Source organism: Capra hircus, chromosome 14, assembly GCF_001704415.2.
Source record: "Capra hircus breed San Clemente chromosome 14, ASM170441v1, whole genome shotgun sequence".
Lineage (NCBI taxonomy): Eukaryota > Metazoa > Chordata > Mammalia > Artiodactyla > Bovidae > Capra > Capra hircus.
In genome coordinates this window covers 62,585,515-62,613,435 of record NC_030821.1, presented here as the reverse complement: position 1 = coordinate 62,613,435, position 27,921 = coordinate 62,585,515, and the positions used below count along the sequence as shown (strand labels likewise).

General features: G+C 45.4%; 1 protein-coding gene across 1 annotated transcript in view; it reads right to left on the bottom strand.

The window, feature by feature from the left end:
* The window catches only part of PRKDC (protein kinase, DNA-activated, catalytic polypeptide), a 137,834-nt gene that overhangs the window by 4,528 nt on the left and 105,385 nt on the right, over positions 1–27,921 (bottom strand). The window contains exons 69-81 of the mRNA XM_013969108.2: positions 23,622–23,733; positions 17,335–17,509; positions 11,872–12,046; positions 11,080–11,261; positions 10,284–10,464; positions 9,744–9,904; positions 7,155–7,366; positions 6,002–6,089; positions 5,775–5,918; positions 4,490–4,694; positions 3,277–3,344; positions 2,669–2,889; positions 2,371–2,463 (exon numbers count right to left, since the gene is read on the bottom strand). Coding sequence (XP_013824562.2) covers positions 2,371–2,463; positions 2,669–2,889; positions 3,277–3,344; positions 4,490–4,694; positions 5,775–5,918; positions 6,002–6,089; positions 7,155–7,366; positions 9,744–9,904; positions 10,284–10,464; positions 11,080–11,261; positions 11,872–12,046; positions 17,335–17,509; positions 23,622–23,733 — 2,017 coding nt within the window. The remainder of the gene's footprint in view (positions 1–2,370; positions 2,464–2,668; positions 2,890–3,276; positions 3,345–4,489; positions 4,695–5,774; positions 5,919–6,001; positions 6,090–7,154; positions 7,367–9,743; positions 9,905–10,283; positions 10,465–11,079; positions 11,262–11,871; positions 12,047–17,334; positions 17,510–23,621; positions 23,734–27,921) is intronic.

Sequence of the window (27,921 nt, the reverse complement as noted above, 5' to 3'; positions counted from 1 at the left end):
CCAGATACAAGTGACATCCCACTTCACACAGAGGAAGATGAGCTGATGATGCAGGCATATGGTCCCGAAGGCCCCGGGGAGGGGGGACCCCTCCCAGCAGGATGGCAGCACCACACACAACCTGTTCATAGCAGGCCAGTCACTAACAAACTAAACAGCCACAAATTACTTGTTGATGGCACACTGTCTGCTTCTGTCATTATTTAAACATTGCCACACGTTTTTTAAAAAACATTTCCAATAAGGAAATACAGACAAAATCCACAGTAAGGGCAAAAAAGCATTTTCTTAAATGACGATGGAGTTGAGCTCAATTTGAAAAGCTGCTTTCAGTGATGCTTCACAGACAAAAGGCAGTGTCTGAACAGGTGGAAACACCGTGGTCCTTGAAGAACCACTTTGGGGTTTGTATCAAAAGCTGAAGACGAAACAGGGTTACATGTGCTACTTAGTAATTAAATCACTTCAGGTGAAGGTTTTCTGAGCTGCCACTAGGTTAATTTCAGGAAGAGATGATTTCAATCTAAATTCTCTCCCAGTTACAACTGGACAAAAATGTGTAGGCAGGAAAATTGCAACGTACAAATTAAGGAAAAAATAGCAAGGATTTTAGGAATAGGGGGCTGTTTTAAAAAGGTAATGGGAACTAATTTATATGATTCCTATTTGAAAGTGAAAGTCACTCAGTCATGTCTGACTCTTTGCAACCCCATGGACTATACAGTCCACAGAATTCTCCAGGCCAGAGCACTAGAATGGGTAGCTTTTCCCTTCTCTAGGGGATCTTCCCAACCCAGGGATAGAACCCAGGTCTCCCACATTGCAGGTGGATTCTTTACCAGATGAGCCACCAGGGAAGCCCAATTTGAAAAGCACTTTACACTCCATGGACATCTGTGTACCGTGTGCTTTTCACACTTTCTCTCCTTACAAGTGGGGCCTTGGGGCCAGTCGGGCTCACTGTGCGTTAGTAGATTCTAGAGCAGATCCCTGACCCCAGGCGCAGTCCTCCAGGGACAGCAGGAGTCATTTCAGGCAAAGGACTCCAGTGATTGGAATTTAAAGTGGGTAAACACTATGTAGCAACTACTACCCAGGCGTGAGAGTCTGAAAAGAGCAGTGCTCCTATGTTAAGAAAGAGTCAGTGAGAGCGCTGCTGCTGCTGCTGCTAAGTCACTTCAGTCATGTCCCACGCTATGCGACCCCCTAGACGGCAGCCCACCAGGCTCCCGTCCCTGGGTGAGAGCGCTCTCCTACGCAAATGCTCTGAGGAGGGGGAGAGGCCTGAGGCCTTTTATGATCGTCTCCTCCCTGCCATCCTCCCGCTGGTCCCCAAACTCCTGACTCCCGCTTTAAGATGGCTTTAAGCCACGCTGTTCTTTCCCTTCTTTACAGAAACAAGGAACAATTTTTTTTTAATTACTGATTACAGAAATATATTTATTATAAAAAACTTGGAAAATATAAAAGGATAAAGGAAAGTATAAAGTTGTTGTATCTTGACCTGGAACTCAGCACCAGTCCCCTAGCTGCACTAATCTGTACCCACCTGCACCAGCCAGTCACATACTAACCTACACCTCCCAGTCACCCACATGTACTAACCTATACCCACCAGTCACCCTCCTGCACTAACCTACACCCACTGATGCCCCACCTACACCCACCAGTCACTCACATACTCTAACCTACATCCTCCTGCACCGACCTACACCCACCAGTCACCCACCTGTGCCCAGCAGTCTCTGACCTGCACCCCTTCCACACCAGGGACACCTCACCTCTCCAGCCTCAGCTGCTTTGTCTGCACAGAGACAGTAGTACTCACTCTGTAAGTTTTGGTAAAAAACAACTTCATACACAGTAAAAACTGAGAATGGTGCCACAGAAAACACATAACTAAATGTTAGCTGAAATCTTAGTATTTGCTTTATCTTCTTCAAACACTTTTCTTTTTGTTCAAGGTTGTGATAAAATATATGCAGCTACTGCTTAGGAGGAGAAGCAGGAGGCAGAGGATGAGATGGTTAGATGGCACCACTGACTCAATGCACACGAGTCTGAGCAAACTCCAGGAGATAGTGATGGACAAGGAAGCCTGGAGTGCTGCAGTCCACGGGGCTGCAAACAGTCGGATATGACTGGACGACTGGACGTGACTAAGCAACTGAGTGATTGCTTAGAAACCTTGACTCCAGGTCATCTTCACCCACCTAGAGGCAGACTGAAACATAGGCTGGGCAGGGCAGTAATGAAAAGGGCCTGAAAACATCCCTGGAAGCAGGGGGTGGAGGAGCCCTGCCCGGGGAGGGGGGCAGTGGGCTGGGGTGGCCAGGTGGAGTGGGAGATGGGCCCTGGGCCTCAGGTCACCTGGTGTAGGCTTTCTTCTCCTCCCGTGACATGCTGCTCAGAAGAAGTTCCTTCAATGTGCAGGTGTTTTCAATCCATTCGATTAGCCCCAGCCTGAAAGGAAGGTACAGTCATGAGCCCCTACTGCTCGCCTTCTCTATAAAACAGCTCTGCCTTTGCTTCCTTCTCAAGCAGGAGCCTCACAGCAGAGCAGTCTGTGTTGCTGGTCTCTGTCCTGTGACACCTGAAACCTGAGCTGTCCCTTGTCCCCGCCCACAGAGGCGACCTGCACCCCCCCACTGCAGACGGGCAGCCGCACCTGGAGGTCATGGGCACCACGTGGTAGGTGGTCATTTGCAGGCCCCTCTGGCCGCAGGCGGCATCGTGGGCCAGGATGCTGTTCATGACCTGGAGCAGCTGCTGGATGCGGTGGTCTTGCCGCAGATCCTCGCCGCCCTTCACCAGGAAGGGATACTCCCGTTCATCGTGGCCGCGGATCACAATGCGCTTGGGTTTCCTGATCGAGGCCATCACTTTCACCTTTAGAGATTGAACAGCATCTTCAGGTGCAGCTGAGAGACCAGGTGGCCCGGGTCTTGTCCCCAGAGGGATGCAGGTTGGTGACAGACAGGTTGTGGGGCCCCTGGTTGCCCTGATTACAAGTTACACTGACACACATGCGTGCTTGTGAACAAGCCACATGACATGTCCACTTGCGTTACGTCTATAATGGACACACACAGAGCTGATGCCTCAAGTCTACTAGACCCTTACACATGACTGAAATTAAAACATATATTAAGGTCAGTAAATTCCATCAGAAAACTCATAACACAACTCTCAGAGAACTCCACGCGCCTGAGACCAAGGAGGGGAGTGAACTGAGGGGCTAACCCCGGCCATGGAGCTGGTGGAACTGGCACCTACCCGCTCGTCGAAGCCTGCGATCCGTGCGTGGTGTTCAGGCATTGGTTTGCTTCTGCCATCGTACTGACCTGGGAGGGACACAGAGACGCCTCAGATGCTGCGGGGACAGCGCATGCACTTCACACCCCCCTTCATCCCCCACACCCAGTCTAACACGAGAAAAAATTTTACTCAAAATTTTCAGTGGATGTATTTTTCTAAAATGCTGTTATTTCTCATTTGACTAATGGATGCTGCTTCCTATTTGGTGGAGCAGAAGCAAATGGGGAGACAGCGCTGGGCGAGCCCGCCACCTGAGCCCTGATTTCAGTCAGGTTGTGTATCAGGAGGCTATGCTTCAATGTTCCTGAAACTCACGGTCTGGGATGCATAGCTGTTAATAATAACAAAGAAAAGTCTTTCTCCACATCTGTTTTTTTCCCCCCACTGGAGTAAGGATACAAGTCACTGTACTGTAAAATTTTTTGTCTGGCAAATTCCAGGGGGAAGAAGGGACGTGAGGATCACACGGTGCCCACATGTGGCCAGCACGCTGCCGCCTGCCTGCAGTGTCAGCTGCTCCTGACAGCATGTCAGGTGCCATCACCCCCTCACTTCAGGTGGAACCAGCACGTCTCCCGAGAAGTGGGGTGCAGGCACACTGCATCTTACTGTTCTGCAGACACTGCTGTTTTCACAAATGGAGGCTTGGTGACGGCCCTGAGTTGTCAGGAGACGGCGTTTTTCAGAAACAGTGTGTTTTAACTTTCGTATGTACTCTGTTTCTTAGACAGGACCCCACTGCACAGTGTGGTATAAACGCAGCACTTACAATGTGTCACTTACAATGCAGCCACCCACTTTGATGTGCTCTGCTGCAGGGGCTGGAATAAAACACACAGCATCTCGGGGGGTTGCCTGAATTTTATTTTTGAAAAAAAGTTCTGCAGGGCAATGCGTGGGCAGATTCAGAGGACATTACCAGCTACCATGACAGCAGGGGGCCAGCTGAGCACTCGTCCTCAGGAATGGGATGGGACTTGTAATGTGGTTAAGTGTACTGATCATAGAAACTATAGATTTTCCTGATGATGAAAAACATGTGGAATTTAAAATCTTTTCAAAAAAAGAAAGAAAACTGTTATGATTCTGATCTCACCGTCTTAGAAACAGAGGCTCTTGCTCTGGCCTGACTCTTCCTAGTGCCATGCTGTCTGCCCACAGATGAACTCACCAGGGACCTCCAGTTCCGCTCTCAGGAATTCCACCCTGAAGTTGCTCATCCAGGGAGAACATTCCCTCAGATTCCCCGGCGCATTTGAGGCCCTGGACATCCTTCCCAGTAGCGAGCCAGCGATGGCACAGAAGTCTTGGAGCTTCATGCCTGGGAGTTTAGAGCCTCCTCTCCCAAAGTGTTTATCAAATTCCTTTCCAAAAGCCTGAAAATAATATTAAACTTACCTTAAATTTAAAAAAAAATTTTTTTATTGGAGTACAGTTGCTTCACAGTGTTAGTTTCTGCCATCACCACAGAGCATTGGGGAGAGTTCCCTATGTCATATCGTTGGTTCTTGACAGTTACCTATTGTATACACAGTAGTCTATACATGTCCATCTAATTTATCTTTAATATTAATGTGAAGTTGAACTCCTGGAAAAGTTCTAGGTTTACAAATCTTTATAACAAATAGGTACTCAGTTACATTGCTTTTTTTTCCTGTGCCTTTAATCAACAGTTTCACTTTCCTTGAATGTTTCAACCCTATTCTGGTGGATTATCCTTTTAGTTGATGCAAATTAAGTGTTGATTTGTAATGAAGTAGAAAGTTCTAGATGGATGGTCCCAGGTAATAGAAACCAACCTCAGGACAAACCGTGGCTGGAGCTGCAGCAAGGTTTCTTTCTACAGGGGCTCTGCCCAGGTGGGCAGCGGGCTGCGTTCAACCCAGTCGGGCCAGAGTTTCTGGGTCAGAGCTGACGGGCTCAGCAGGAGGGAAAGGACACCCAGTGTGCAGAGTGACAACCCGGGTGTGACCGTGCAGGAGCCCTTCCCAGGAGGAGTGGGCGGGCCACTCCTCTCCTTGGAAGGCTGCTCTGTGACCACTTGCAGTACCTACTCTGCCGCCCTATCTGGTCGACCCTGGGCCAGCCCCTGCCTGACCTCACACCCAAATTCTGCTGAACCCTGCCAGCCTTGCAGTCCACCCACCTGCCATCTGGGATTCTGAGTGGCAATGGTACAGGCGTGTGTGGTATCCAGGATCACTCTGAGAACCAAGAAGATTAAACCACACTTAACCTTTATGTCTAAGAATCTAGCCACGAAGAACAGAATGTAATAAACGTGCCACTATCTGACCTAAAAAGAGGCCATCAATGTCTTACCAGAAAGTCACAGATCTAACGAAAGTTTATAAGTTCAACAGACATTTTAAAACCAGAATTATCAACGAACCAGCAAGTATAAGCCCTGGTCTCCACACGACTCTGTAATCTCGAGGAGCCTGCCATCCACGTACCTGGATAAACCTCCTTCGGAAACTCCCAAGGCCAGGAGCCTGTGGGTCTCCCAGGGCTGCGTGCATCCTCTCATACATTCTCTGAATGTTCTTTTTATCCACAGGTGTTTTCCCTAGTTCAACCTTAACATCCTCCATCCAGTCCTGCACAGAAAAAGACATGTCAAGCGGGACCACAGGCAAGTCTCACTGAGTTCCGTGTGTTATGCCAGGAGCTGTCACCTCACCTTAAAAAGCATCTCAGGGTTGGAGAGCTGCTCCAGGGCGTTAATGAAATCCTGAACCACGCCTTCTCGATCCAGCTTAGCTTTAATCCTGTTACAAAAATTAAAGTTTAGGTGCTCAAACATCTTCCAAAGATCAAGGCCAACAATGTTTATATGTATATAACTATATTTATATATAAGAAAATATTTAACCAGCTACCTAGTTCAGAGAAGGAGCAATTTAAAAATTAAAACAGGGACTTCCCTGGTGGGACAAGGGGCTAAGATACTGTGCTCCCAATGCGAGGGGTCTGGGGTTCAATCCCTGGTCAGGAAACATGATCTCACATGCCGCAACTAAGACCCAGTGTAGCCAAATAAGTAAATGAACTTTTTTTTTTTAAAGACAGATACTATTAAAAAAGAAAGAAAGATGAAGTGAAAGCAAATCCTCGACATTCTGATGCACACAAGCTGACACGTACAGTTTCCGTGGTTAAAAGGTCCCTTTCTCAACAAACCTGCAACTTCTCTTTCTAAGGAACTGATCACGCTACAGCTGCCTCTGCTGAGACAGAGGTGGGTGCCACAGGGCGGTAGGCATCACAGGGCGGTGGGTGCGTGGCCAGCCCATCAGGGCACTGCGCTCCCCCACACTGCCACTCAGAAGCTCACCACTCTAAATAACTAGGCAGGTCAGCTCCTGACACAGAAAGGCGGCTACAATACTGCTGTCTACCAAAGTCCTCTTTCTAAAGTGAAACACCACTGCCTGTGTACTCACTCACAAATCAACTAAAGAAGCCAAAAGGATAACATCTGGGCTATTTTGTGAGTCCTAATTAAGAGCGGCTTCCCAGAGACTTTCAATTTCAGAACAACTTCAGGAACTGATTTCAGAATGCATCTTGAGTCTGTCTCAACCAAGAGATCACTAGCATTTAGCACAACCCTCTCCTGACTAACACTGTAAGATGAACTGTGCTTACAAAAGGAAAGACATTCTACAGCAAATAACACACAGGTGGATGCACCCAGCCTATAGATGCCCAGGCCTCTCGCCCCAGGGCAGCCCTAACTCATCTGAGGACAAACAAGCATCCATGTGTCTGCTTGGCCCACAGTCATTTTTACAACCTTTCAGTGTTTGAACAACCTAATTTTTCTGTGTCACCTGGCCACAAACTCCTTGTTTTTATGACCAGCAGAAGTGTCTCTGAAGCAGTAGCTTTCGCTACTAATCATGAACGGGTAGACGATGGCCTGCGGGTAGTGGTCGGCAATGTCCTCCACGGTGCGCTGGATGGCAACCGCCTCCTCCTTGTCCAGCAAGGGCAGCATGTGGCTAATCCAGCCAATGAACTCCCAGCAAGGGACAGAAGAGATCTGCAACACAGAGCAGGACATTTAATGTTCCTTCCCTACACAGGGGCTGTGTGTCCAACATCAAAGCACAGCTGCATTTGCGATTGTCAGCGTAAAAGCAGACAGACGCACTGACAGAGGTTGGCCTTCTCCTGCCCTTTCGGTTCTGACTCGCCACGAGCCTTCTCTGGTCACTCACAGGGCCCCTTTCTTTATAAGAATGGAAGCAGACAGAACTGCTATTGCTGATTCTCCTTCAGTTCAGTTCAGTTCAGTCGCTCAGTCGTGTCCAACTCTTTGCGACCCCATGAATCACAGCATGCCAGGCCTCCCTGTCCATCACCATCTCCCGGAGTTCACTCAGACTCACGTCCATCGAGTCAGTGATGCCATCCAGCCATCTCATCCTGGGTCGTCCCCTTCTCCTCCTGCCCCCAATCCTTCCCAGCATCAGAGTCTTTTCCAATGAGTCAACTCTTCGCATGAGGTGGCCAAAGTACTGGAGCTTCAGCTTTAGCATCATTCCTTCCAAAGAAATCCCAGGGTTGATCTCCTTCATAATGGACTGGTTGGATCTCCTTGCAGTCCAAGGGACTCTCAAGAGTCTTCTCCAACACCACAGTTCAAAAGCATCAATTCTTCGGTGCTCAGCTTTCTTCACAGTCCAACTCTCACATCCATACATGACCACAGGAAAAACGACAGCCTTGACTAGACGGACCTTAGTTGGCAAAGTAATGTCTCTGCTTTTGAATATACTATCTAGGTTGGTCATAACTTTTCTTCCAAGGAGTAAGCATCTTTTAATTTCATGGCTGCAGTCCTCCTTAGATTTACGTCGTTCCTTCCACCAGCTGTACTGTATCCCACGTTATCTTCCTTGTGCTCCATCATCAACTTTTATGGTGCCTGCAGTTCTTGCTTTCCAGACAATCCTACAGGGCTCATCCCTGCATGTTTATCTCTTTGTACCTGTGCTATACGCCCACAGGAGAAATTCCTAAATCCCTTCTTACTTTAATACTAACAACAGTAAAAATCACTGATTTCCTCCAAGAAGACTTTTCAAATTTTCACCTCTAAAAGTCTTTTCCAAAATCCTTTCCGACACTGAGGACAATCAACTTTTAAAATTTATTGTCAATCTGAGAAATAAAGTATCTAATTGTAATTTGCATGTTTCATTTTTAGAAGCCTGCACTTCTTGGCCTCACATACTTTAATCATGTGAGCATCTCCTATTTATTAGTCTGTTTTGGAGACCGGAGACAACTGCTCTCCATCTCTACTATGTGTTGCAAATATTTTTCTCTGAGTTTCCTTTTAAACTTTGTATATGGTTTTGTTTTTTTTTTAAACGATAGAAGTGTCAAATTATTTTCCTTTATAGCTCCTGGGTTTTGTCCCTCAACTTCAAGATCATTTTAAAATTTCGCCCAGGTTTTCCTCCAATGCTTTTCCAGCCATTTGTTTCAGGATAAATCTGATGCACTTGAAACATTGGTGTAAAGTGAGGGAGGGCAGGCAGCTTATGGAACCCTCAGCATGAGGCCAGTTGCCCCTCTCAAGGGTCTTGATATAGACCCACCGCTCTGTCTGTTTCCATACAAACTCAAGATGTCATCTTTATTATATGTAAATATGATTTGGGGAAAAATAAAATAATAACTTATTGAAATTTCTTAACTTATCTTTAAGAAAAACGCCTGTGTGTTGCATGCTAAATTGACCTTAATTTCCTGTGTTGAACCTAATGAAATACTCACCCGCCCAAGTGTGCAGAGAACTGACTCTGAGTTCTGAGACAGCACCATCTACAAGCTTGCTGTGCTCAGCTAACAGCACTGTGTCACCCTTTCTGAACACTGTCAACTCAAAGCCTGGCCCAGTTTTCCAGTTACAGCTCTACAGAAGTCACTAAGGAGCCTCTCTGAGGACCCTGCCTCCCTTTTGCCCCAACGCAGCCCCCGCAGAGAGGCCGGCACGGGACATAAACAGGGGAGTGGGATGTTCGCAGGAGACCTCAGTGTCCCCTAGATGCAGGGTGTGATGGGCTGGCACCCAAAACATCCCCTGCCAGAAAGTGGCGCTGCCAAACAGTGAGCTGAGCTTAAGGCCCCAGATGCTACAGACGAGGCTCGGCCCTGAAGGGAGAGGAGGCCACGTGCCAGCCTCGCCCCTTGTCTGCCCCTGGGGTCCCCCTGCAGACGGAGTCTTCACAGCAACACCCCCAGAGGGAAACGAGGCCTGGGAGCTCACTCTCAGTGTTTCACTGACACACATTCTAGAATGGAGCAGAAAGCTGTGGTTAGGAAAAGCCATCACCCATGCCCCACACACGGTGCATGTCTGGATGTAAGTTCTATCAGGTTCCAGCTGCTGGAATGAACACACTGACCTCTCTGGTCATAAGATCCAGCGTCTCCTCTGGATACCGTGCAACGATTTGCAGGAGCCGGGGGAACTTCAGCCGTGCCTCGCTTGAGTGAAACTTCAATGCCTTCAGCATCTTGTCCACCACAAGGGCTGGATACGTGAGCAGCTCTGCAGACCCAAGGACTAATGGGACAGAAGAGGGGAGATGCGGTCACCACCCCCAGGCAGACACAGTGACCGACTCTGACGCTCACTTCCCAGGGCTTGCATGTTGTAATCGTCATGTTCCCTCTGCAGCAACTACTACGGAAGAGCATGCGGCCCTGGGGAGTGGGCTGCGTGTGAGGGCTTCTCTCGGGGGCTGACCCCTACTCCTGGGTGAAGCTGTCTGAGTCCTGGGCTGCAAAAGGAGGGCGGCCACAGGAGCCGGTCATGCTCACGTCAGGTAAGTAGATGAAGGGACAGAGACAGCCTGCCACCGGCCACAGGCCGCCCACAGGGTGTGTCCATGTCACTGCCCCTCAAACAGACAAACCATGTGCTGACACAACGTGAGGCTCACCGGACGGGCCCTCCTCCTCCCTGCGGAGCTGCTGGTCACAGAACTCGGCGAGTGTCAGGTAAGCCACGGTCACGCCGGCTGTAGGTCCCTGGCCCCGTGCCGAGGGCCCAGCCTCCTCCTCTGCTGCCCGCACGGCTTCAGAAAGGTGGTGGAATGCTCTCTGGTACAAACCTGCCATAACCTGGAATTCAGAGACCCCGAAAGCTGTGAGTGGGCCCGGAGCTTCCTGAGGACCCTCCTCCCTACCTGGGCCCCATGGGCCACCAGTGAACACAAAGCTGTTAGTGCCAGACCAGGAGAGAGATACGAGCCTCATACAACCTCAGGACCTGAAAACAAACATGAGGTGGGCCCCCTAGGCCCCAGAGTGGGGCTGAGGAGGGGCTAGGGACACAAGAGACACGAGGAGCACATGGGAATTACTGATAATATAGAATCACCTGAAAAAAGCCAACACAGCAGCCGCTACACAAAAAAAGTAGAAAAACTGGTTTTCCCCACAAGCTAGTGGGGCGTCTGGATGATGACGGGTGGCAAGATTACAGCAAAGTGCATGGAAAAACCGTCCACAGGGATTGACACAGACTCCTCATCCTTGACACTAAAGGAAAGGCGTTATCTGAATGAACAGGAAGCACATGGAGGGTGTCACTAGCCCAGTGGCAAACTCAGTTGCAAGTAACTGCCAGCTACATGTTAAAAGCACACAGTGAGACCTGATGCTGCTCTCGTGCAGCAGAACCGTCACGGTCAGGACAAACACGACGCCAGGAGCTCAGGTCCCCAGTGTCACTACCTTGTCTGCATCCTCCGAGCTGGACCCAGACAGCTCCACGACACTCCTGGCCTTACTCTCCCCGATCTCAGCAAGGCAGGTGGGCTCATCACAGAGCGCATCGGCCAGGATCCGGTAGGTGGTGCCCAGGAGGACATGATGGTCACGGGAAGCCAGGGTGCTTGTGCGCGATGTGTTCTCAGCTGTTGGATTACATACACACAAATGTTTTAGAAGTCAGTAAAAACACAAGTTAAAAGAATATAGTCATAATTAAACTATTAAACCCAAAACTTAGCTAAGTGTTAAAAAGAACATTTTAAACTTCAACTTTAGAGAAATAAAAGCTCCAAAAGTCATATTTAATAGTATTATTAGGATACAAAGAACCTTGGCTCCAAATACCTAATAAACATTTAATAAAAATTTTACAGGGCTTCCCTGGTGGCTCAGTGGTAAAGAATTTGCCTGCCAATGCAGGAGACACAGGTCCCATCCCTGAGCCAAGAAGATTCCACATGCCAAGGAGTAGCAAAGCCCATGGCCACATCTACTGAACGTGTGCTCCAGAGCTAGGGAGACACAATTACTGAGCCCACATGTCACAATGACTGAAGCCCGAGTGCTCCAGAGCCCATCCTTGGCAACTAGAAAAAAGCTCGTGTGGTAATGAAGACCCAGCACAGCCAAAAATAAATAAAATTATCTTTTAAAACATTTTTATAAAACTGAGCTCCCAAACGTCAGTGCAGCACAAAGAAGAGGTGAGAAGGCAGGATCCACAACGCGCGCAGCCTGGAAAGCAGCTCGCACCCAGCAGGGACGCAGTCCTGAGTGCCGTGCGCAGCTGCTCAGGCCGGCGCTGGGCCCGGGCCCGGCTATGGCTGAGCCGGCAGTAGGCCTGCACCCACGTCACCAGCCAGTCCTCCCGGGCTTTCGACTCTCTGTGCAGCTCCTTCAGCAGCTTCAAGGCAAGTGAGAAATTGTTCTGCAGGGGAGAGAGAGGAAGCAGAGGGATAAGATGGGGCCCGTAGCACACAATCGAGCAGGGAACAGAGACCCATCACCTCAGCTGAAACCATGGGGTGTCCCTGTGTTTACCGTAGGGACAGTCACAGCCACGACATGCACTCCAGGGAGGCTGGGAGAGCGTCACGGCCACTGAGTTCACAACATATTCCTCAACCACAAAAAGCTCTGTCCAAAGGGGTTTCCCCTCCCCAACTGCTGGCGACATGGCTTTCTGCTCCTGGATCTGCCTCTTCCAGACCCTTGGTATCGTTAAATCAGCAGACAATCTTGGGCTTGAGTCAGACTCCCAACTCTTCCTTGCAGCTGAGCAATGCTCTCTCTCAGGGTGAACCACAATTTGTCACCCACCTCCTCCTGATACACATTCCAGCTTTGTTGTTGCCACCTTTTGGCTATTTCAAATAATGTTCTTTGCTAATCTGAATGGAAATAAAGCCCCTGGAGAAGCTAAAGGCAAAGGAGAAAAGGAAAGATATACCCATTTGAATGCAGAGTTTCAAAGAAAGCAAGGAGAGACAAGAAAGCCTTCCTCAGTGAGCAATGCAAAGAAATAGAGGAAAACAATAGAATGGGAAAAACGAGATCTTGTCAAGAAAATCAGAGATATCAATGGAACATTCCATGCAAAGATGGGCACAATAAAGGACAGAAATGGCATGGATGTAACAGAAGCAGAAGATATTAAGAAGAGATGGCAAGCATACATGGAAGAAATAAACAAAAAAGATATTCATGACCCAGATAACCACAATGGTGTGATCACTCACCTAGAGCCAGACATCCTGGAATGCGAAGTCAAGTGGGCCTTAGGAAGCTTCACTATGAACAAAGCTAGTGGAGGTGGTGGAATTCCAGCTGAACTATTTCAAATCCTGAAAGATGATGCTGTGAAAGTGCTACACTCAATATGCCAGCAAATTTGGAAAACTCAGCAGTGGCCACAGGACTGGAAAAGGTCAGTTTTCATTCCAGTCCCAAAGAAAGGCAATGCCAAAGAATGTTCAAACTACTGTACAATTGCACTCATCTCACACACTAGCAAAGTAATGCTCAAAATTCTCCAAGCCAGGCTTCAACAGTATTTGAACCATGAACTTCCAGATGTTCAAGCTGGATTTCAAAAAGGCAGAGGAACCAGAGATCAAATTGTCAACATTTACTGGATCACTGAAAAAGCAAGGGAATTCCAGAAAAACATCTACTTCTGCTTTATTGGCTATGCCAATGCTTTTTAACTTCTAGGCAGAGTACACCATGCGAAATGCCGGGCTGGATGAAGCATAAACTGGAATCAAAATTGCTGGGAGAAATATCAATAACCTCAGATATGCAGATGACACCACCCTTAGGGCAGAAAGCAAAGAACTAAAGAGCCTCTTGACGAAAGTGAAAGAAGAGAGTGAAAAAGTTGGCTTAAAACTCAACATTCAGAAAACTAAGATCATGGCATCTGGTCCATCACTTCATGGAAAATATATGCAGAAACAATGGACAGTGAGAGACTTTATTTTGGGGGGCTCCAAAATCACTGCAGATGGTGACTGCAGCCACGAAATTAAAAGACACGTGCTCCTTGAAAGAAAAGCTATGACTAACCTAGACAGCATATTAAAAAGCAGAGACGTTACGTTGCCATCAAAGGTCCGTCTAGTCAAAGCTATGGTTTTTCCAGTGGTCATGTATGGATGTGAGAGTTGGACTATAAAGAAAGCTGAGTGCCAAAGAATTGATGCTTTTGAACTGTGGTGTTGGAGAAGACTCTTGAGAGTCCCATGGACTGCAAGGAGATCCAACCAGTCCATCCTAAAGGATATCAGTCCTGAATATTCATTGGAAGGACTGATGCTGAAGCTGAAACTCCAATACTTTGGCTACCTGATGCAAAGAACTGACTCATTTGAAAACACCCTGATGCTGGGAAAGACTGAAGGCAGGAAGAAAAGGGAATGATAGAGGATGAGATGGTTGGATGGCATCACCAATAAGAGGGACATGAGTTTGAGTAAGCTCTGCGAGTGGGTGATGGACAGGGAAGCCTGGCGTGCTGCAGTCCATGGGGTCGCAAAGAGTGGACATGACTGAGTGATTTAACTTTAAGCCCCTAGATACAAATTTCCATGCGGACCTAAGCTCTGCTTTCCCGTGGGTATATTCCGAGGAGGGGAACTACTGTCACATGATGACCCTTGGCATTTGCAGGAGCTGCCAGACCGGTGACGGCAGGGTGCACCTCTACTCCAGCCGTCCTGAGGGTGGTGGCGGGTGGGCCTTTGCTGTGGTTTGACCTACCTCCCCCCATGACTCATGGTGCTGCGTTCTTCATGTGTGTACTAGCCACTTGAGTGTCTTCTTGGGAGAAGCATCCATTCAGATCCTTTGCCCGTTTTATCACTAGATTGTTTGACTTTCTGTTGTTCAGTCGTAAAGAGTTATTTATGTATTCTGGATAAGTGGACGCTTATCAGATATATGCTAGTAAAGTAATGCTCAAAATTCTCCAAGCTAGGCTTTAGCAATACATGAACCGTGAACTTCCAGATGTTCAAGCTGGTTTTAGAAAACGCAGAAGAACCAGAGATCAAATCGCCAACATCTGCTGGATCATGGAAAAAGCAAGAGAGTTCCAGAAAAACATCTATTTCTACTTTATTGACTATGCCAAAGCCTTTGACTGTGTGGATCACAATAAACTGTGGAAAATTCTTCAAGAGATGGGCATACCAGACCACCTGACCTGCCTCTTGAGAAACCTATATGCAGGTCAGGAAGCAACAGTTAGAACTGGACATGGAACAACAGACTGGTTCTAAATAGGAAAAGGAGTACGTCAAGGCTGTATATTGTCACCCTGCTTATTTAACTTATATGCAGAGTACATTATGAGAAACGCTGGGCTGGAAGAAGCAAAAGCTGGAATCAAGATTGCCGGGAGAAATATCAATAACCTCAGATATGCAGATGACACCACCTTTATGGCACAAAGTGAAGAGGAACTAAAAAGCCTCTTGATGAAAGTGAAAGTGGAGAGTGAAAAAGTTGGCTTAGAGCTCAACATTCAGAAAACGAAGATCATGGCATCTGGTCCCATCACTTCATGGGAAATAGATGGGGAAACAGTGGAAACAGTGTCAGACTTTAATCTTTTGGGCTCCAAAATCACTGCAGATGGTGACTGCAGCCATGAAATTAAAAGACGCTTACTCCTTGGAAGAAAACCAACCTAGACAGCATATTAAAGAACAGAGACATTACTCTGCCACCAAAGGTCCATCTAGTCAAAGCTATGGTTTTTCCAGTGGTCATGTATGGATGAGAGTTGGACTATAAAGAAAGCCGAGCACCGAAGAATTGATGCTTTTCAACTGTGGTGTTGGAGAAGACTCTTGAGAGTCCCATGGACTGCAAGGAGATTCAACCAGTCCATTCTGAAGGAGATCAGCCCTGGGATTTCTTTGGAAGGAATGATGCTAAAACTGAAACTCCAGTACTTTGGCAACCTCATTGAATCACTGGAAAAGACTCTGATGCTGGGAGGGGTTGGGGGCAGGAGGAGAAGGGAACGACAGAGGATGAGATGGTTGGATGGCATCACTGACTCGATGGACGTGAGTCTGAGTGAACTCTGGGAGTTGGTGATGGACAGGGAGGCCTGGCGTGCTGCAATTCATGGGGTCGCAGAGTCAGACACCACTGAGCGACTGATCTGAACTGATCAGATACACAATTTCCAAATACTGTCTCCCATTGTATGGGCTGTCTCTTCACTTTCTTTAGTGTGTTGCTTGAGGCACAGAAGCTTTTAGTTTTAATGTACAATTTCTCTACTACTTATTTGGTTGTATTACAGACATCTCTTAAATCTAATTCTCTGCTAAGCTTCAAGGACATTGACATTAGACTGTGTTACAACCCTTGCAACCACTCAGACCAGAAGTCCAGGTTGCCCTCATCACTCCTGCCGTCTCTGGTCTTCTTTAACACAGTTTTTTTTCCCACCAGCATGTTCAAGACCTTCCAGGACCTCCTGGAGTCTCCAGTCCCTAATTCTGGGCCACAAGCTTCACGGTCCACCTCAAGTCAGCATCACGAGATAGCCTTCCCCTCACAGCAGGCTCTGCAGTTCCCAGTTTCTCACCTTTGGGATATTGTTTAAAAATGTATCTCAGCACCTTTCTTTCCTGCCATTCCCAAGCGCCTCTTCTCCCTGGAGCTTTTCTCCCCACCGACCCCGTGACCCCCCCAGCAGTGGAAAGCACCCGCTCTGCCCCACTTTCTGCTGAGAAGCCACATGCACCCCACTCCTGCTGCACCCAGAGCTAAGGAGACAGAAGGAGAAATGGCCAGGACCTTCTGGAAAAAAAGAATCTTCTTTCTTTTCTTCAGGAAATAGTTAGGGAGAGACTACCTAATTCCAGAAAGATACAGTGGGAAAGCAATACACAAAGCATCAAGAACATTTCGAACTCCAAGGGAAGCCTGGAGCTACCAGAGTCACAAAGAACAAGATTCGTGTGTGTGTGGCGGGGGAGACTGGGACAGGAGACAGATCCTCCTCAGTGGGGAATTTGAGAGCATCTGAAAGCGTGTTCCTCTAGAGTATAATTTAGGGGTTGATACAGCTCCTGTGTTCACTTAGGCTGTTCCCAGGCTGGGCTTTTTCTCATTGAAAATAGAAAAATTCCTTATACAATACTTACCGCAAAGAAAAACATTACACAAGAGCATTAAAACCCACAAAACAGAAATACAAATTATTTCTACTGGCATAATATTCTTTGCTTTATAACAGCAAATCAACATAGGGTCATTAAAACAGAAAGTTCCTCTAGTATAGTTAAATACGATTACATGAAAAATTTAATACTTAAAATGTTAATATGCCACTTTTAAACAAAGCACACTTATATCAATTAAGGATCTTATTATCAAAGGACAGACTTCACAATCTGAAAATACAATTTGAAACTTAAATACAATTTGTAACAAACTGGCAAGCACTCACTACTTTGTTAAACAAGAGAAAACCTGATGTTAGGTCCATTTTCTTTATAAGTAACAGAAAATAATCATTTTGAAATGAAAAAGAATAAACTAGAGGCTTTCTGGAAAACTTTAATTTTTCTTCAAGCTTACTTTCTTATAAAGAAAAGAAATACTAACAACTCCATCACCTCTAAGCATCAGTTTTTAAAGAGGAGCTCAGCTTAGAGACCGCCGGTTCGAGTCTGTGGCCCTGGTGCCCACCTGCTTCCTTGCGCTCTCGGCCATCTGCATCCTCATGGAGAAGCTGCAGCTCGTGATCAGGGTCCGTATGTCTTCTTCCTGAGCCTGCACATCCATCTCAGCCCCGTCCTCACTCGCACCTTCACTGTCTGGAAGGAGACAGAGCTTCTCCTCTATTTTGCTGAGAAAGAAACATCTGCATGAAACAAAGAAAAGTAAGAGTTAATGCCGGACTTGTGAAAGGAATCTCTGACACACAGGAAGCTACTGGATAGCATTTAGCCAGAAATTCTACACTTACTGAAATCTTGCTCATTTTTTAGACGGTTAATCTTACACTCTTGGAACTGGACTTAATCTCCATTTTTATTAACCAACTCTGAGGATCCTCTGAAGATCACTGAGGATACTTTAACTTTCCAGATATCATCTGTTGCCTCCACCTCCACAAAGTATAGTATTTACACTCACAACCTGCCTTCTTAATGAAGGGATAGCACATCTGGTGTTGGGTCAAAACCATTTTTCTCTTCTGTCTCCAAATCTAAGGTCCTCCTCCCAAAGTCAGACAGTGTCAAGTGGTAGGCAGGTTCTAACCACTGTTCTCAGTAGCTGTGTTACACATATGGCCAATTTTATACACATTTGATTTGGTTCCTGTGATTATATTTCAGTGTTTTAATTTTCAGTAACACTGACACACCAAAAAATCACTAAAGACATGGAAGATCTGAAGAACACAATTGACCACCTTGATCTAACTGAAAATTATATACATTATCTCCAAGAACTGTAGAATACACTGGGTTTTCAAGTACACAAGTATATTTACTAAAATAGACAATGTGCTTGGCCATAGATCAAGTCTCAATAAATTTAAAGAGACCAAAACCATACAGTATGTTTATAACCACAAGGAATTAATTCAGAAATCTGTAAGATACAGAAACTCACTTATAACTATTTTATGGATCAAAAAAGAAATTACAGAAGAATGAGAAAATATTTTGAACTACAAGATAATATAAAAATACAAAACCAACATACTAAAATCTGCAGTGTGCAGCTGAAGCAGTGATTAGAGGAACATTATAACTTTAAATGTACTGAAGAAAAAAGCATAAAGTCAATGATCAAAGTTTACACCTTAAGAAACTGAAAAAGGAAAAGCTAAATCTAAAGAACACAGAAAAAAATACTAAAGATGAAACCAGAAAATAAATGAAATAGAAAACAGATTGATGATAAAATCAGCAAAGCAGATCCTTTGAGAAAATCAGCAGAATTGACAGACACCTAAAATTGAGAAACCGATGAAGAAAAAAAAGGAAACACAAATCGTCAGTATCAGGACTGAATAAGGATCTCCCACTACAGATATCATAAATAATAACATTAGAGTATAATATGAGCAACTTTATGCCAACAATTTGACATGAAATGGAAAAATAAAATTTAATAAAATTGTTATGGAAAGAAATAGAAAATTTAAATTTAAATAGTCCTATATATCTTTTTTCAAAAAGGTGAGTTTTTTCCCCAGTATTTATTTATTTGGCTGTGCTGGGTCTTAGCTGCACCAGGTGGTACCTACTTCCCCCATCAGGGAATGAATCCAGCCCCCTGCACTGGGAGCACGAAGCCCTCACTGCTGGGCCACCGCAGAGGTCCCAGCCCTACATTACTTAAGTAATTAATATATTATCAAAAATCTGCCCCACAGGAAACCTCCAGGTATATACAGTTTCACTGATGAACTGTATCAAATATTTAAGAAATAAGAAGTATCTTACACAAACTGTTTTCAAAAAACAAAGAAGGGTACTTGTCCTAACTCATTTTATGAGGCCAGCATAACCCTAACATCAAAACCTAACAAAGACATTACAAAAAACGGAGACATTACAGACCAGTTCCCACTTGAATACAAACAGAAAAAATTCTTAACAAGATGTTAGCAAACCAAGAATATGGAAGAGATTGGAAAAGAGATCACCATAACCACACAGGTTTACCTTCAAATGCACCATCTACTTCAGAATCAAAAGCAGTGTATTACACCAAAAACACAGCAAAGATGAGCAATATTATCCGGATGGTGACACAGGTCATTCTTGACCTTGGTCCCCTCACAGGAAAACCAAACAACATTCACAGACAACACACCTCTGGAAAAATCCCCCAACACAACAGTGTACCCCAGAGACTGGGGTTATGCCTGCTCCCAGGGCTGCGGGTCTCACCTCCTAGGGGTCTCAGGGCTCAGACCATGACAGAAAAGCTGGGGGGATTACAGCAACCAGCAATGGATCCAGGCAGGCAGGGCCCTGCTCCCAGTGGTGGCTGAACAGAAATCCTAACCAGTGGCTTTATGCACCTGAGCCGAGATGCTGGCCTAGTCTGACCAGGGAGCTGGGCAGGGTGCAGGTTTGCCTGATTCAGGACCCAAACAATGAGTGTCGTCAGTCCTGGAGTGTGTTCTGTCCTCTGCCTGGGCAGAGAAGCTAATTCACAGCCCCAGCCACCCTACTGAGAAGCCTAACTGGAGCTCGGGGACCTGCACAGCCCACTATGACCCTGCTCACAGCAGCATGGGGAGGCCCAGTGGGAGGCCCTGCCTGTGGACAGAGCCAGGACAGTGGCTTGGCCACAGAGCCATGTAGCTTGGCTCATGGTTCTGCTGCATCTGGTTCCCAAACAAGAGTCCTGCCAGCTGAGGGGCCTACGTGGTGTCCCCGCATGGGCCGGGAAACTGACCTGTGGAAGAGCCTTCAGCTCAGCTACCCAGGGAGCCTCACAAGAACATGTGGGTTGTGGGGCCCACCCACAGCACAGCACACAGCAGTCCTGCAGCAGACAGCTTGGCCAGTGTCTCTCCCGCCCTGTCTGGCCAGGGAATTGGTGTGCAGTCCCACCTGATCTGGGTCCCCAAATGATAAGTTGTGCTGGCCTTTGGGCCAATCTTTCTGTCTTCCCCACCCTTCAACAGTACCCCACCTTATTGCTGAGCACAGAACCCTGTTCCAACCACCCAGGAAGCCTGATCAGAAAATCCAGGCAGCACAGAGAATCCTTTTACAAGATAGTTTATGTAAGCCATATGCTAGACACAAAGGAAAGCTTGTAGTACCCACACAAAAGATGTGATAAAGAAGTCAAAACCCAGTAGACAAAAAGTCATCAAATCACGCAAGAAAGAACAGGGAAAGCAAAAAGGGGTCATGGACCCACAAAACTGTCAGAGAGCAATTAACAAAATGGGAACAGTAAGTCCTTACCCATCAATAACGGTTTCAAATGTAAACAGGTTAGATTCTTCAAGCAAAAGACACAGAATGTCTGAATGGATAAAAGTAAGATCCAGGGAGAACTCTTGAGGTCTAGTGGTTAGGATTCGGCACCTACATTGTCCTGGCCCAAGGTCCATCTCTGGACAGGGAACTGGGATCCCACAAGCCACATGACACAGTCAGAAGACAAAACAGAACCAACGATATGATGCCTACTACAGACTCACCTTTGCTCTGAGACACACTGACAGAGTAAAGGGAGAGAAAGATATCCAAGTAAATGGTAACCCCAAAGAGCAGGGGAAGCTCTACTCTATCAGAGCAAACTAAGCTAACAGCAGTAAAAAGATACAGGGAAGGTCATTACATGAGGATAAGGGGCCAACTACCACTCTGTCAAGAAAATAGAATGATTACAAATATTTATGCACCCCACATCGAAACACCTATAAAGCAAACAGTGATGGAACTAAAAGGAGAAATAAACAGCAATCGAGCTATTGTTGGGACTTTAATATTCTACCACTAACAATGGATAGATCATCCAGACTGAAAAACTATACAGAAATAGCAGATTTGAACAATACTATAGACAATACGGACCTAACAGATACATACATGAAAAAGAGAGAAAAATATGATCAATTAAATGATGCAAAGAAAAGGCATATGACAAAATTCAATACCTCTTCATTATTAAAAAAACCTTTCAGAAAATCAGTATATGAGCAGCAAATAATTGGAAAATACCAATAGAATGAAAAAAAAAATCCATTTACAAGAGTGCTGAAAAAACAACACATACTTAGAAACAAATCTAACAAAAGACATCTAAGATTTCCATACTGAAAAAATACAAATCTTTGAAATTAAAGAAGACCTAAGTAAACAAAGAGACATACTACATTCCTGAACTAGAGAACTCTATGCTATTAAGACAGCAATTTCCCAAACTGATCTATAGTCAACAAAAGTCCAACCAAACTGTTTTTCTTTTTTATTTGGTAGAAATTGATAAACAGATTCTAAAACGTATATATAAATATAAGTATCCTAACAGAAACAAAGCAATTTTCATTAAGGAAAACAAAGTTGGAGGACTCACCCCATCTGATTCAAGACTTAATATAAAGCATCAGTAATGAATACAGCTTGATATTGTGAAAAGATAAGCGTAAAAATCGAGAAACAGAACAGAGAATTCAAAAAAAGACCCACAAATATAATGGCCACTGATTTTCAAAAAAGGTGCCAAGGCAATTCAACGAAAAAAAAGTTAGGATTTTTGAACAAATGGGACTACACAACCAGATATCCACATGGAAAAAGTGCACTTGTACCCCTGCCTCACATCATCTACAGGATCATCTTCCACTGGATCACAGGCCTAGACATAAAAAATGAAACCATAACATTTCTAGAAGAAAATACAGGAGGATAATTTTGCAAGATGAGCCTGGAATACCAGATCGAAAGGTCTCCCACTAACCAAACCTGAGACATTCTGAACATGAAATAAATAAGAACAGTAACGGATTATATTCCATACATAAAATTTGATTCCACGATTATATACTAATAATTAAAATTTAAGTAAATGAGTAGATAAACAGATGGGGGAGAAGGAGGGCTTCCTACGAGATGCAGACAAATACGGGCACATTGGCGGGGGGAGACGATGGTCACCGGACAGCGCTGCCAAGGCTGCTTTGTCCAAAGTCATCCAGACACAGTGTGGAGGAGGCAGCCTCATCGAGCAGGACCAGCGTGTCGCAGAGCACCTCCCCTGTCATCCGTTTGGGGAGAGGAGACTATAGGCCTGACACCCGGAAAGGCCAGACACTGCTTTAACCAGACAGCCAACACCACTACCCCCAGGAAAGGAAGGGCAGGGGACACTCTGTGCTTCTAGGAGGGATGCCGCAGGACGCACACTCTGCTTCAGCGGCATTCCCACCACGGGCATCTCACCTGGACAGTCGTGATGACATAAGCTAAACCCAAACTATGGAAAACACCTCCAGAGCATCAGTGTCCTGAAAGACAGCTGAAGAGCTGTCCCAGGTTCAGAAAACCAAGAAGACATATCAGCTAAATAAATGCATATACGATGCTGCTGTGTCCTGTCTTAAAGGCCAGAATGCTTTACAGGACATTAATGGGAGAAATGACAAAACTGAAATTGAGGCTGTACATTAAAGTGAAAACAGAGAAGTTACTATTATACTGTGGTTCTAAGAAAATACTCTTTTTCTTAGGAAAGGTACACTGATAAACAAAGAGGTAAAGAAACAGACATGTGCAGCTTATCCTCAAATGGTTCCAAAAATAAGTATATATATGTAGAGAGAAAGAAAAAAAAGCTAATATACAATCTATTTAAAATGTTTTAAAAAACCATGAATCTGAGAAAAAGGCACAAAGAGGAGTGCCACTTTTCTTGTTATTTTTTTATAGAAAAGAATTGTCTCAAAATAAAAAGTGAAAAAGTTTGAAAAACAAAAAGTATTAAAAGTGAATCTTTGAAAAGCTGTAGTACCAGAGGAAACAGGGTCCAATGGCAGGAAGAGGAATTGTAGGGGTCACAGTCCTTTGGTCCTGCTGACTGCATAAAACAACTCATAGCCTCTCTGGCCCTGCTCCTCCCACGGATACGTGTGGCAAGTATCTGCCTGTGGACCACCAAGAGCTGTTTCAAGGGAGGCAGAGAGCCTCAGACCTGGTGAAGTGAGGCATATGGTGCATAACAGGGCTGAGAAGTCGGGGTGTCGCTCCCTATCAGGCAGCCCTGAGCCAGAAGCAGAGGGGCCGCCCTGCCTTCTCTCACCTCCAAGCACATCCACAGCTCACCACCCAGCACAGGACGGACAGGGGACATGATCGCACACAGGCAGGCAGGCTGCTGACGGGACAACCTCAGTGGAAACGGGCGCACGCAAGGCTCAGACTCCACACTGCTCAACCACAGTTTGGGAGCAAAACAATTCTGGAAACTTCAGAAAAGAAACCACATCTCACCGATTCGTGATGATGTCATCCCAGATGTTCATTGGGTCCATTTTAGCATCAGGGTATCGATTTGTCCAGGTTTTCACAAGTCTCTTCAGGGGAACTTGAGATGATAAATTACCTAAAAATGACATTATGGTGTGAGTGTGGCCACAGCCCAATGATCAGACCACCTTACAAAGTGAGCTGCTATCTGTAAACAGAAACTTAGTTCAGATTCCTTGTGCCATTTATAACACTTGGCCCTATTGTTCACAACAGGAGCACAAAGTTACCATGTTTAATATATTCTGGCATGAAAACTTAATGTCTTCAGGCCATCAAGGAAAGAGGAGGAAATAAACACGCGCAATTTTTACATTCACCACAGGTCCACAGTCACAACGCTCCACCCACAATCCCAAAATCTAAAAAGCACTGAAAACTGACAAGCTATTCACAGGGTTGCAACCAATTTTATTGTTGATAAAATCTAATATGAGTCATCACAGGACAACTGAATCTGCTCATGCCACTCGTAGGAGTGCCCAGAGGAGGGGGAGACTTGTCCGTTGCTAGAGGATTGGCCACCTACCCAGACCTGGTGTGCACGTGAGGTCGCCATGACAAAAGCCCCAAACAGCCTGGCTCAAGGGCTTCTAAATCCCACAACACCAATATTTAAAGAGAATGCACTAGTCATAGCAAATAACCTTTTTCAACAATATAAGAGGTGACTTTACACATGCACGTCACCAAATGGTCAACACCGAAACCAAAGTGATTACATTCTTTACAGCCAAAAATGGAAAATCTGTACACAGTCAGCAAAAACAAGACCAGCAGCTGACTGTGGCTCAGATCATCAAATTCTCATAGCAAAATTCAGGCTTAAACTAAAAAAAAAAAAAAAAAAAAAAACCCCACACTGGACAAACAATAGGACAACCAGGTATGACTGAAATCAAATCCCATATGAATTCGCAATAGAGGTAACAGATTCAAGGGACTAGACTGAGTTAACAGTGTGCCTAAAGAACTAGGGACAGAGGCCGCAACACACCACAGGTGACAAACAAAACCATTGCAAAGAAAAAGGAAAGCAAGAAGGCAAAGGGGTTATCTGAGGAGGCTTTACAAATAGCAGAAGAACAAAGAGAAGCGAAAAGCAAGGGACAGATGGGAAGGTACATCAAATTAAATGCAGAGTTCCAAAATACAGCTATAACAGTCAAGAAGGCCGTCTTCAATGAACAGTGCTTAATAATCAAAGAAAACAACAAAAGGGGAAAGACTAGTGATCTCTTCAGGAAAACTAGAAACATCAAGGGAACATTCCGCCCAAAAATGGGCACAATAAAGGATAAAAATGGTAGAGACCTAGTAGATGCTGAAGAGATCGAGAAGAGATGGAATGAATGCATGGAAGAACTGTATAAAAAAGATCTTAATGAACCAGATTACTATGATGGTGTGGCTAGTCATCCAGAGCCAGAAATTCTGGAGTGCGAAGTCAAGATGGTCTTAAGAAGCACTGCTCTTAATAAAGCTGCTGTTAATGAAATTCCAGCAGAACCATTCAAATCCCTAAAGGATGATGCCATCAAGGTTTGAAAATTCAATGTTCAAAAACTAAAGATCATGGCATCTGGTCCCATCACTTCATTGCAAATAGATGGGGAAACTGGAAATAGTGACAGACTTTATTTTGGGGGGGCTCCAAAATCACTGCAGATGGTGACTGTAGCCATGAAATAAATTAAAAGACGCTTGCTCCTTGGAAGAAAAGCTATGACCAACCTAGACAGCATAGTAAGAAGCAGAGACATTACTGACAAAGGTCCTTCTAGTCAAAGCTATGGTTCTTCCAGTAGTCATATATGGATGTGAGAGTTGGGCCATAAAGAAGACTGAGTGCTGAAGAAATGATGCTTTTGAACTGTGGTGTTGGAGAAGACCCTTGAGAGGCCCTTGGACTGCAAGGAGATCAAACCAATTAATCATAAAGGAAATCAGTCCTGAATATTCATTGGAAGGACTGCTGCTGAAGCTTCAATACTTTGGCCACCTGATTGGAAGAGCTACCTTGTAAGAAGAGACCCTGATGCTAGGAAAGATTGAAGGCAGGAGGAGAAAGGGACGACAGATGGTTGGATGGCATCACCGACTCAATGGTCATGAGTTTGAGCAAGCTCCAGGAGATGGTAAAGGACAGGGAAGACTGGCATGCTGCAGTCCACGGGGTCACAAAGAGTCAGACACAACTGGGCAACTGAACAACAACAACAACGTTTAAAGCTTTGCTTTTCTTTCTATGGTGAGAAAGCAGTGCTTACCTTGTTCAGGCAAGTTACTTAATCTCTAATGCCCTATAAAATGAGGAAAAAGAATCTAAGTCTCATTTGTTGTTCAGTCCCTCAGTATCTCTCAGAGTTTACCCAGGTTCATGTTCACCGCTTCAGTGATGCTGTCCAGCCATTTCATCCTCTGACACCCTCTTCTCCTTCTACCCTCAATCTTTCCCAGCATCAGGGACTTCTCCAATGAGTCATCTGTGCACATCAGATGACCAAAATACTGGAGCTTCAGTTTGAGTATCAGTTCTTCCAGTTCAGAGTTGATCTCCCTTAAAATTGACTGGTTTGATCTCCTTGCTGTCCAAAGGACTTTTAGAAGTCTTCTCCAGCACCACAGTTCAAAGACATGAATTCTCTGATGTTCTGCCTTCTTTAACAGTCCAGTTCTCACAACCGTACGTGACCACTGGGAAAACCATAGCGGACTTTTGTCTCTGCTTTTCAACAAATTTCAACACATCATCTACGTTTGTCATTGCTTTCCTGCCAAGAAGCAAGCATCTTCTGATTTCACGGCTGCAGTCACCATCTGCAGTGATTTTGGAGCCAAGAAGAGGAAATCTGTCACTACTTCCACCTCTTCCCTTCTATTTGCCATGAAGTATGGGGCCAGAGGCCATGATCTTAGTTTCCTTAACAGTCTTAAGCCAGCTCTTTCACTTTCCTCCTTTACCCTCATCGAGAGGTTCTTTAGCTCCCCCTTCACTTTCTGCCATTAGACTGGTATCTGCATATCTGAGGTGGTGGTTATTTCTCCCGCCTATCTTGATTCTAGCTTGTAACTCATCCAGGCTGGCATTTCTCATGATGTGCTCAGTGTATAGGTTAAACAAACAGGGTGACGGCAGATATCCCTGTCACAATGCTTTCTCGATCGTGAATGAATCAGTTGCTCCATGCAGGGCTCTGTTTCTTCTTGACCTGCACACAGGTTTCTCAGGAGACAGGTAAGATGGTCTGGTATTCCCAACTAAGAGCTTTCCATAGTTTGTCATGATCCACACAGTCAAAGACTTTAGCATTGTCAATGAGACAGAGAGAGATGGTTTTCTCTATAATCCAGTGAATGTTGGCAATTTGATCTCTAGTTCTTCTTCCTTCTCTAAAACAAGCTTAGATACCTGGAAGTTCTTGGTCTGAATAATGCTGAAGCCTAGCCTGTAAGATTATAAGCATGATCTTACTAGCATGGGAGATGAGTACAATTGTCTGATGGTTAGAGCATTCTTTAGGACTACCCTTCTTGGGAATTGGGATGAGGATTGACCTTTTCCAGTCCTGTGGCCACTGCTGGGTCTTCCAGATTTGCTGACATAACAAATACAAAACCTGATCAGTTTAGTTCAGTTTAGTTGCTCAGTCATGTCCGACTCTGCAACCCCATGGACTGCAGCATACCAGGCTTTGCTGTCCATCACCAACTCCCAGAGTTTGCTCAAACTCACGCACATCAAGTCATCAATGCACCAACCATCTCATCCTCTATCGTCCCCTTCTTCTCCTGCCTTCAGTCTTTCCCAGCATCAGGGTCTTTTCTAATGAGTAAGTTCTTCATATCTCCTGGCCATAGTATTCCAGCTTCAGCATCAGTCATCAGGTGCCATGATTATTAGTTTTAGAGCCTACATCTCATAGGCTGTTATAAAACTGGGTGAAATACAGAGAAAAGAAACTAACACAGCTCCTAGAATGATACGCCACTAGTAATACATACTTGAAAAACCATTCTCCAAATTTAAAACAGAGAACAGTCAGGTAGATAGTTCTGAACACCAACTTTTATCAGTACTCTAAGAAGTCTTTCAAGAAATGAAATTTGAATTCAAAACAAGACGTTACTTCTGACTCTGGGGGACCTTCCATCGGCATCAGGATTAAGCCCACTCAGCAGTAGCAGAAAGGCCTTCGGTTTGGGCACAGCCACCTGGGCCTCACCTCACCCAGGACAGTCACGCCAGTACCCCAGGCTCAGA